General features: G+C 35.8%; 1 protein-coding gene across 4 annotated transcripts in view; it reads right to left on the bottom strand.

Moving 5' to 3' along the window:
- Window positions 1-10,924: 10,924 nt before the first annotated feature.
- The window catches only part of LOC148940480 (alpha-crystallin A chain-like), a 46,971-nt gene continuing 45,862 nt past the window's right edge, over window positions 10,925-12,033 (bottom strand). For all 4 annotated transcript variants that reach the window (XM_089104975.1, XM_089104977.1, XM_089104976.1 and 1 more), the window contains exon 4: window positions 10,925-11,198. In XM_089104975.1, coding sequence (XP_088961101.1) covers window positions 11,018-11,198 — 181 coding nt within the window. In that variant the 3' untranslated portion in view covers window positions 10,925-11,017. The remainder of the gene's footprint in view (window positions 11,199-12,033) is intronic.

The raw sequence follows: 12,033 nt of genomic DNA, 5'->3' as shown, positions 1-12,033 counted from the left end.
CTCTTTCAGCCTGTAATCACACAAATTGAAAAGTCTTATACGGTTTCCACTTCAAACAAGGTAAAATTACAAGCCTATGCTAAAAAGTTGGAGGGGCCAAGGATCCATTATATGCCTCAAATCTTATGGATTGTTTTCAATATGTTCATTTCTAACATACCCTGTTTTTTTTTAGAAAGTTCGAACGAGAAATATTTCTCCGTAGTAAAATGACTGATCACGTCGGGAACATAAGACCCCAGGTGCTGATAGTATGGTAAATGAATTTTTTAAATGTGGTGGTTGTGAGGTTAGAGATAAGGTACTGAAGAGTATGAATATGATCTCTGAAAAAGGGAAAGTACCTACCGATTGCAGGAAAACTCTAATTAAACCATTCTGTAAGAAAGGTGATAGGAGTGAGTTTGGTAATTATAGAGGTATTAGCCTGGTTTCTGTACGAAGCAAATTACTTAATATGATGATCCTTTTTAAACTGAGAGATGCTGTAGATAAAATTTTAGGAGAACAGCGTGGTTTTAGGAAGGGTAGAGGATGCGTCGACGAAATTTTTACTCTTAAATTAATAATTGCGAAGTGCCTAAATCATCAAACGCCATTAGTCCTCAGTTTATAGTTTATTAGCAAGAGTTCGATTCATCTGATAGAAGAGCTTTAGCGAAGGAGAATGACATTGCTGCAGTTAAGGTAGGAAATGAGGTTAGTAGCTGGTTTCGTGTTAAATTAGGAGTTAAGCAGGGTTACATTCTATCCCCATTTATATGCATCATTTTGATCGATTTTATCCTTAAGGAGCACGACAAAGACTATGGGAGAGCATCATACCATCAGATTCAGTATATCAGAGAACCCTATTGTTGAGGTTACAAGCTCCTATCTACAAAAATATGGACCCTTTTCAGGGGTGGTTGTATCGAACCAATGATCTTCGAAAGTTGGATGGTAGCTCATTCGAACGGAAATCAAAAGTTCTAGTGTTCTTTTTAAGCGGCCAAAAACATTGGAGGGAAAGTAGCCCCATATAAGGATTTGGTTTTTAAATTTATGAAACATTGTTACAAATTACTTTAAAACCTTAACATCAGGATTTAGCAAAAGTATCAAACTCGAAAGCTTTCCATGGGCTTCGTTTGAGCTGTAAGTAGGATATGGACTAGCTACTTTCCAAGATAGTCATAATCTAGAATTTCACCAAAATTTGCCCCTGAATGAAGAAGTTCTATTATTTGTTAGATATTGAACATTTTCAACAGTATTGTAGAACCTCAATTTGTTTACTGAGGAGATTGATTTTCTCTTGTTGAACCTTTATGTGCTATTGAAATACCTACTCATATGTGAATAATGAATGCTGATGCAGCGTTTTTTCTATAAAATATTGTGATATACCTTAAAATGGGGTACCTTATGAGGTACCTTTAGATGACGTCTAATATCCAACATTGCCATTCCTTGGGATTTTCCTTAGTGACTTGAGATTTCAGTTCTGAACTGTACCAGGGAGCGCAAACACCAAAGTGGGGTTGGCTAGGGGGCGGAGAGGTGCGTCACGGTGATGTACAGCGGAATGTGGGCGCTTGGCGGACGGGCATGCCATCGTGCAGCTGCAGGGGGAGGCTACTCCGGGGCTTAAATGGCCTTTTAATAGAAATAAATTAGTTAACAAAAGCGTATAATTTTTTTATGTTTGGTTTTGTTAAGTATTTAATTATTACAATTTTTTGCCGAAGGATTTTTTTGTTTGTTTTTGTAGCTGCACTCGTAAAAAGTTTGTATATAATATAAGATAGTTTTAAGTTGTAGTTAGTGTGAAATCATGTTCCATGCGTCTCCGGTATGCTTGTTTATTATAGGGCTCTTCTCATGTGAAAATGAAACAAATTCCAACATTTTTGATAGCAAGTGTTACATTTGCAATCCTAGTAGGTCACATAAGACTTGCCCAGTTCGAGTAAAAGGTTTGGACTCTTGTATTGATGTTTAGAATTCCCACGCCAAAGGGTTTTTATGTTCAAATTGTCATTACGATAAATGTGAACAGTGGCAAAAGACTTCCTGCTTTGATATCGAAAAATGTAATTCAAAATTTTAGTGTCCCTTAAGAGAGTCGTTACGTCGCGGGTTTAGATTATGCTGAAAAGAAACTCATGGTTCAAAATTCAACGATTGTGATAATAAACAAATGAGGTTTTCCACCACTCCTGTCAGGATTATCGAAATTACGGCTATAAACCTACAGGCTCTTACGTGGCTGTTACTTAAAGTGAAGATCCACTAGTGAATTCAGTATGTGACATTGGCTCTAGAGACAACGGCTGCGAGCTGATGGGCTGCAACTAGAGACAACGGCTGCAACGGGCTGCTGCTGATGCAACGGCCTCCTCTACGCCACGCTCTTTACGCTAAAGTTTCTTATTGTTTTAAAAAATAATGGTGTGAGAAAGAGTCAAAATTTAGCGTAAAGAGTGAGGCGTTGAGGAGGGGACAGCCCCTTTCATATACGGAATAATTTCTGTTCCTTCTAAGTTTTAATATCGCTCCTTATTTTCAGTTAAAAAAAGTTGTTTTTTTTAATTTCTGAACGTTTTTGAATTAATGCAGCTTTGATTTTGGCTCACCGTACATGAATAATTAAAACGGAATTTGCAAATTAATTTTCTTTTTTTTTTGGCTAAATGGCTTTCTCGAAATTTAGTTCTGACGTAAATTACGAATTAACTTACGTAACGAACTTCTATATTCGTATGTTTTTATTACGTATATTAGGGAGTTCGCCACCTAGTCAATACCTCGCTCTTTACGCTAAACTTCTAATTTTGTTCGAATCACAAACCCATGATTTACAAAGGCCGTTTAATTAGAATATATAACTCTTTTAAAAGTACTAAACAATACTTTTGCGTAAAGAGCGAGGTATTGAGTCGGGGGTGACCCCCCTCCCCATATACGAAATATTTTCTGTTCGCTCTAAGTTTTAATGCTGGTCCTTATTTACAGCTAAAAAAAACTCGTTTTTTATTTAACTTCTGATCGTTTTTTCAAATAATGCTTGAAAATCCGGCGCCCCCTTGATAGAAGTCCCTTCCCCCAAGGAAACATCCTCTATGGAAAGATCCTACCACGTGAAACTTCTACAGTGGAGTTCTCTAATACGCTGAATCTAGTGGTGTAAGTTTCCTTTACTTTCTATGAATTTTAGGGGATGTTTCCCTCTTTTTTCGAAAATAAGGCAAATTTTCTCAGGCGCGCAACTTTTGATGGGTAGAACTAAACTTAATGAAACTTATATATTTGAAATCAGCATAAAAATCTGATTCTTTTGATGTATCTATTGGTATCAAAATTCCGTTTTTTAGAGTTTCGATTATTATTGAGCTGGGTCGCTCCTCACTTACACTTCGTTACCACAAACTGTTTGATGAGTCTGCCGTTCTCATCCTGTACTGATGTTGTGTTACGTTTTCTCTCAGCTCCTTTTGCTTCCTTGAGAAGCCCGGGTTGGCCCGGGTTGAAACCCACGAGTTCTATATTATGAACAAAAACAAGTCTCATTGATTATACAATGAGATGCAATAAAAAAGAAATAACACTGTAAGTGAACGTTAAGAAATATGGTGAGATTAAACATATTTTTTGCTTAAACTTATACAGACAGCTAAAAAAAATACGAAAAAAGAAATATATTAATAAAAAGACAATTAATAAAATTCATCAAAAACAGACACACATTAGGTAGAGATTTCCAGGGTTATTTATATCATGGAACGGAAAGCTGGTTTCCCATTTTCTACAATTAAAGATTATACTATTATTATTAAAGATTATATAATCATTATTAAAGATGTTAATTGTATAATCAGTTTCTACAATTAATCATAGTGACAAGCAACATATTTTCACTACTGTAGTCATGTTTGATGGATTTCGAATTACTTGACTTTCTTAGAGAAGTAACTTTGCATACTAAAATTTATTGTTTCCATGGTCGCTGAAAGACTATAGAGTCTTATAAATTGGTCTTTTATGGAAATTGCTGATTAAAGTTCAATTATTTTTGAAATTTCGTCCTTTGAAATTTACAGATTCTTATAAATCTGAAGGACGTTAAAAGAATTTTATATGTATGATTAATATAATTTACTGAAATTTTGTTAATCTTTATTGTAGTTTTACTGCCGCAATACTGCAAAGAGTGTTTAACTGGTCGTATCCAGGGGGGGGGTAACCTCTTTCATTTTTATTGCCATATGACCTTTACACATGAGAGAATTTATTAAAAGCACTTGGATATGAGCAATAGCTTTTAAATGAGTCATTGAACATCTTTCTACGATGGTGTGGACAAAACTTTGAAAAACACATCAAAAATATATTTTTATGCATTTGTATTTAATTATTACTAGTCAGACAAACGTTTCGGGTGATGGGGTTCAAACTCCCTAACCCCTCCCCTGAATACAACCTTGTGTGGTAGCATGCCATCCCTGCTAATGTCACAGTAGCCTGCTGGCAAGCAGATGATTTATGAAATTTACTAAGAGGGTTGGGAGGGGGAATATACGGAAGAGGTGATTGTAAACATCCATTTAAGGGTTTTGGACCATACATATTACAATGATACCCTCCTTATACTTCCAAGCTTTTCCACTTGAGAAGTGCCACCAAAATTTTAGTTCCATGCTGCACTTACAGATGGTGGAATTTATATAAAGCACTTAGATATTAGTAATACCTTTTAAACGAGCCATTAAACATCTCTATGATGTTCTGGTAATCCGCAAATCCTGGTAGATAAAGACACATCAGTGCTATTTATGCAAAAAAGTTTGAATTTTTGTTCTGATTCTTTTGAAAATACTGATCAAACGGGACGTTAAATATTGAACCAAAAGTATTTAAAGAAAGAAAACTTTAACTATAACGTAAGAAGCAGGGGTCGAAAAAGGGGCAGGCCCCCTCATATACGGATTAATTTCTCTTCTTTTTAATGTTTCTCCTTACTTTCAGTGGAAGAAAACTTGTTTTTTTTATTTAATACTTATAAGATTAACTGAAACAATAGTTACCATGGCTGAATGGCAATTTTTCCTCATTTGGCAGTTTTGTTCAAAATGCGTTTTTCAGCTTTTGGTTACTATGGACCGTGGTTCCCTCTATACTAGACTACAGCTACTGCTTTTTACCCCTCCAAATTTTTTGTTTGACTCGTAAAAAGTAACAAAAATGCACATAAACAAATTTTTGAAGCACTTTTAAGCCTCTCCCCCTTGTACCTCTCCCCCTCAATTGTACCTCTCCCCCTCAATAAAAATTCTGGATACGACCTTGGCCATAATGGGGAAAAAAATATGCAGAAGTCTGTCTAGATATTAGCTCGGATTCCTTATGCGATAATTTGTTGACTTTTCAAATAAACGAATAAAAACAAAGTATTAACTTTGTTATCAAAGTAGAAAAAGAATTTTTTCCTTCTAAACGCATGAGCTTGATTCTAATTGGTGTTTTTCACAACAGTCCTAGATTAATAACTCTTAGTTAGTAGACTAGTAAACCACACAAAATTGTAATTATTTGGATAAAAACGCTTCTTTTTATATATTAGCCCCCCCCCCTTTAAGAAAATCTTCTTATTAGCCTTCGCAGGGGGGGGGGGTGAAATATTGATAACGTAAAGTTTAGTACCTTGTGTTCTTGCAGAAGTCTGTCTAGATATTAGCTCGGATTCCTCATGCAATAATTTGTTGACTTTTCAAATAAACGAATAAAAACAAAGTATTAACTTTGTTATCAAAGTAGAAAAATAATTTTTTCCTTCTAAACGCATGAGCTTGATTCTAATTGGTGTTTTTCACAACAGTCCTAGATTAAGAACTCTTAGTTAGTAGACTAGTAAACCACACAAAATTGTAATTATTTGGATAAAAACGCTTCTTTTTAGATATTAGCCCCCCCCCTTTAAGAAAATCTTCTTATTAGCCTTCGCAGGGGGGGGAGGGTGAAATATTGATAACGTAAAGTTTAGTACCTTGTGTTCTTGCAGAAGTCTGTCTAGATATTAGCTCGGATTCCTCACGCAATAATTTGTTGACTTTTCAAATAAACGAATAAAAACAAAGTATTAACTTTGTTATCAAAGTAGAAAAAGAGTTTTTTCCTTCTAAACGCATGAGCTTGATTCCAATTGGTGTTCCTCACAAACAGTCCTAGATTAAGAACTCTTAGTTAGTAGACTAGTAAACCATACAAAATTGTAATTATTTGGATAAAAACGCTTCTTTTTAGATATTAGCCCCAACCCCCTTTAACAAAATCTTCTTATTAGCCTCCACAGGGGGGGGGGGGGTTGAGGGGTGAAATATTGATAACGTAAAGTTTAGTACCTTGTGTTCTTGCAGAAGTCTGTCTAGATATTAGCTCGGATTCCTCATGCAATAATTTGTTGACTTTTCAAATAAACGAATAAAAACAAAGTATTAACTTTGTTATCAAAGTAGAAAAATAATTTTTTCCTTCTAAACGCATGAGCTTGATTCCAATTGGTGTTTTTCACAAACAGTCCTAGATTACGAACTCTTAGTTAGTAGACTAGTAAACCATACAAAATTGTAATTATTTGGATAAAAGACACGTCTTTTTAGATATTAGCCCCCCCCCCCTTTAACAAAATCTTCTTATTAGCCTTCACAGGGAGCGGGGAGGGTGAAATATTGATAACGTAAAGTATAGTACCTTGTGTTCTTGCTGATATAGCAACATATCTATGTATATATATCCTGTTCTCTTATTCCCATGCATATGCATGGCAATCTGTTTTGCCATATATTTCTTGCCAATGCCGGAATAGCCAATAAATAGCCAGACTAGTGGACTGAAGAGACTAGAGGTCTCATCTGTGGTAAAAAAAAGCCTTCTACTTTTCAGGCATCTACCCCCCCCTTCCCCCTCGTTTAACTGTAAATTCCTTCTGAGTCATTTGCGTTTTACTGAGAACTATGTGTCTTGAACAATCCTTGGAAAGAACTAATAAAATTAAGAGAAGGAAAAGCAAAGGCTTCTACCGAAACAGAAATCGAGAATAAATTTTGTGAGTTTGCTATTGGATCCTGCCTTGATGAATTTTATTTTAAAATACCAAAACAACCCAGACATTGCATACTGCAAAATATGCTGCAAATATTTGTGTGGAAGCATAACTACTGCTTCTACTACTGCTAACAACTCAACGCAGCACCAAGCCGCCTGAGGTAAATACAGCTACGGACGGTGCTCCTATTCAAATCTATTCAAACCAATCTATTCAGAGCCTCCCCCTTTACACCCTCCGAGGAAGTTCTAATTTCCTTTAAACGTTTCTTTATGACATCCTCCCACCCAAACAGCGGATGACCTGCTTTTCCGTTTAGCGCTAGATGGTTGGCCGAAGAGGACAATCTACGACAATCTGTCATCCTTCCTCCGCAAAACGTGCCCTTGTCATCTCAACCTTTCCCTCATTGTAGCCATAGAAAGTGGGATTGAACCACACTTTACGTACAGCCTAGTGTTTGAAATACGGTCAGTTAGGTAGGCTCCAAGAGCAATCCGTAGGCAATTTTTCTGGAAAACATCTAGCAAATCTTCATCCATTGTTTTAGCTTCCATTATTCTAATCTTGGTTTGCAGGCTTATCTTCCTATTCTTACAAATCAAGTTCTGAAACAACTGCATGCCGAACCTATTATTGACGCAAGAATGAAGTTGACAGGATGGATAGGGACAGAAGAAATTACATCCAAGAAGATTGATAGCGTGATTCTGGTGCTAAAATCACCATTTCCAGACAGTGCTGTGTGCAAATACCGTACTGTGGGCTGTGTGCAGTGCTGTGAGTCAAGGTCGCACTAAGACAAATGGGATTGTCCGTCATTTCTGCACCCACTGGAAGGAATGTACTAGTGAAAGAACTAAACGACTTATTATTCGTCCATCATAGATGAATCGACTGACAAGTGTAATTAGAAAGTTTTAGCACTTGCTGTTGAAAATAAGAAGTCAAGCCATTTGGTTCGTGGCAGAAGAGATTGATTCTCAATCACGATTTTTTACCCAGAATTATTAATAGATAAAAATGGTCTTGAATCAAAGGGAAATGGAGCTATTGCAGAATCTTTCAGTGCTCATTTTGCTAGTATTGGTTCTGATGTTGCTCGTGGTCTTGGCTCAACTTCAGCTACTTCATATAAAGAATACCTTCGTCAATCAGAGGATACAAGTATGTTTTTGACCCCAGTTAGTCTTGATGAATTCCAGAAAAACTTAGTAAATTTAAATAGAGGTAATTCATTAAGTTCGGATGGACTTTCAACTAATCTTTTGAAACACCTTGCATCTGTAATTCATACACCTCTTGTTTCTATTTTTAATTTGTGTTTATCTTTTGGGGTATTCCCTACTAAATGGAAAATTGCCCGAGTTATCCCACGGTATAAAAAAGGTGATAAAACTAATATTGATAATTACCGACCTATTGCAATACTTTCTCCTTTGTCAAAGATTTTAGAAAAGTTATTTCACAAAAGAATTTTGTCTTATTTAGATAAAAAAAATCTTTTAACCAAAAGCCAGTTTGGATTTAGACCAGGTCGTTCTACTGAACAAGCAGTTGCAGCCCTTTTGCTTAAAACTAATGATTCACCGAATAATAATAATTATGTATCATGCATTTTCTACAATATAATAAAAGAATCTGATGCTCTAAATCATTCCATTTTGTTTGAAAAACTGAATAACACTGGAATTCGTGGAAAGGCATTGGATTTAATAGTCATATCTACGTAATCGCGGATTCCAGGTAGACCTACGAGGCCATCTGTCTCAGCCTAACTCCCTGGATGATATTGGAGTGCCCCAGGGGTCTAAACTTGGACCGTTAGTATTTTTGATATATATTAATGATCTCCCTAATTGTCTATCCTATAAGGATAGCCTAACACTTATGTATGCAGATGATACAGCGGTATCTGTTGAAGCTAAAACCCCTTCATTATTGATCGAGAACATGGCGTCTGAAATGAATTCAGTTATCCAGTGGTTTTCTTGTAATCGTCTAGTTCTCAATTTGTCTAAGACAGAATTTATGGTTTTTGGGAGAACTAAGCAAGGAGTTGCTAAGGTTGGGATTGATGAGATAGTTGTTTCAGGATGTAGAATTAGACAGGTTAAGAAATATAGATATTTAGGGATTATTCTTGAGGAGCTTTTATGTTTCCTTAGTCATTCTGACCATCTCCATATAAAATTAGCTTGAAATTTAGGATGTTTACATTGATTAAAGCATGTTTTTTCCTTTTTCAATTATTAAAATCCTTTATCATTCTTTAATTGAATCATACCTTAGATATTGTCCCATTATTTACCTAAATACATTTCCTAGTCATTTTAAACACCTCCAGACATTGCAAAATAAAGCGGTAAGAATCCTTGGTACTTTCTTTTATCGTCCTGCACGACTTCAAAATCTTTCTGAAACAAAAATTTTATTTTTATTTCTTCATGCATTAAACCTTAATCAACTTAGGGAATTGCAATTATCACTCTGGCATTATGATATTCAGTCTCCGGCGAGTTATTTTTATGAATAACAAATTCTTGTTACCCCTATTCGCTCACTCGCTTCTTCGTCGGCTCGTTTTGGAGTGTATAGAATCCCTTTGATTAATTGTGAAAGAGATAAATTTTCAATAAGATACCAAATCCCTTCTATAGCAAATAGGCTAAAATTAAATAGTAAATTTAAAATCTTAATAGCCGATCACTTTTAAAGACTAGGTTAGTAGAATATATTATTAACCTTTGATGATGGGGTGATTCTTCTTGATAATTTGTTTCTTAGCATTATTTTTAGATTTTTCCGTGCTGGGTTAGCCTCCTTTGTCCTTCTCCTTCTGTATGTTAAGATATTTTTTGGTTTATCTTCTTTATCTTTATTTTTGGTGTACTTGAACTCATTGTAATAATTGTTAGCCTTCCTTTCGAGTTTAGCTCCCTGTTGGCTTTAATTAATTATTTGTGTTGTTTATATTTATATGAAATACAATTTATCTTATCTATCTTATCTATCTAATCACCTATCGAATCTAGGTGTGCCACTGAAGAACTTGATCGATATTTGTGTTGATAATACAAATGTTAATACTGGCCAACAAAAGGAACGTGCTTCTAATAGAAGTAATCCCGGATTTATTATTACTTGGTTGTATGAGTCATTCTCTTGCATTGTGCTTCATGTATACAGCCAAGAAAATTCCCGAGGTCTGTCTTATATCGCAAATAGCCCGGAAAGAATCGATGAGCTGAAAGCACATCAATAGCATTGTCCTATTGAAAGCCAAGCATTGCTGTAGGTTACGAAAGAAGGTCGTTGAAAGCAGCTATTTAGAGAATTTTGGAGCAGTGGAATCTCATCTTGCTATTTTTCCACTAGCCGCGGTGAAGGGGACTCAGCTGGTGACAAATTCGCAAGACATAAAGCCTTGAAAATACTACTCGTAAATTCCATGGGTGACCACTGCACTAACGCATATTTGAATTTTGTAGTGTTTACTCTTGAAAGTGATTACCACAGAAGGGCGGAGAGACTGATTCTCAATCACCTATCGAGCCTTCTTACAGAAGTCAAGCTTGCCCCTAAGAACCATCATTCTTTGACTCAACTTTCCCATTTGTGCAGCGTAATCACCTTAACTTTGAAGCCTGATAACATAAAATATATTTCAGTCCTTTTGCTGAAAAGTTGACGATGGAAGGGGACGATGTCAAAGGGGCAAGACGTTCTCTTTGTGCCTCCAATCATGCACTGAAGCTATTCTCTGAAAAACCTCAAGAGCAGGAACTAGTGTTACATTTCAAAAACAAAAAAAAAAAAACTAAAAAAGAAAAAGAATCGTTCTGCATGTATTTGTTTATTGAAAGATGGCTGGACTAAAAAAGCACTTTTTCCATTTAAAATCATCAGTATCAGAATTGAGATCAATCATGTTTATTCTTCTTCAAGAGCTGAACGAGGCTGTGCTGGAACAGGCATAACACGAACAGTTCTGTGTCTTGGCGCACCTGGTGCCGTTTTTGGAGCGCGAATTGTCAACTCGCCATCTGGCGTGAAGGTTGAAGATATTTCCATAGGGTCGATTGTCTTGGGAAGAGAGAGTCGCCTCCTGATCCTAATACAATGAAAAAAGATTATTAATAATAATTTCGACATGAAAAATAAAAGTCTGATTATGATAATAACATAGCTCTTTTGATTCCTTCGAGCCGAACTACATTAACCTAAAAAAATATTGAGAACGCGCCTCAAATCCTTTTAAGTACCAAGGACATTAAAATAAAATCATTTTTCTCCCCCCGGACCCACCCTTGGTCTTTTCATACATAAAAAAAATGAAGACTTGAATCAACACAAAGTTGAAAACATTTTTGCCTGCACATATTAAGTATTTTTATTCATAATATTTACACAATTTATATTTTATGTCCCACCTCGAGAATGTCTTTAATGTAAAAAAATTAAAACCAAAGAAAACACATATATTTCCTTAATACTACTACTATCAAAACTCACTGTAACATCAAGCCGCCTGAGACCACAGATAAGCACACCCCTCTTCCATCCCAATCCATTCCAGTTTTTACTTTCTACCCTCTCAAGAAGTTCCAATTTTCTTTAAACCCTTCCTTGTAACCTCTTTCCAACTCATTCAGGGAGGTTCTTTTCACTTGGCCACTAATGGATGCCCAAAAAGAACAATCCCCCCAAAAGAACAATCCCTGGCAATTTTTCATCCTTCATCAGTAAAATGTGTCCTAGCCATCTCAACCATTCTACCATTAAAGCCCTAAAGTGAGACAGAACCACATATTATCGATTAGGTTTCACCAGACATCTCACCTCTAGCAAAATACATGTGCCGAAGTGTTACTCATACTCAATTACATTGATTATCTAACAAAACTCGCTCACCCACCCAATGTCATTGGATTTTATAACCCTCCACG

The sequence above is a fragment of the Artemia sp. Qi Xiang Cuo genome, chromosome 19 (genome assembly GCF_049724085.1).
Source record: "Artemia sp. Qi Xiang Cuo chromosome 19, ASM4972408v1, whole genome shotgun sequence".
NCBI lineage: Eukaryota > Metazoa > Arthropoda > Branchiopoda > Anostraca > Artemiidae > Artemia > Artemia sp. Qi Xiang Cuo.
The sequence above is the reverse complement of the archived record's forward strand: the minus strand, read 5'-3'. Positions and strand labels throughout refer to the sequence as shown.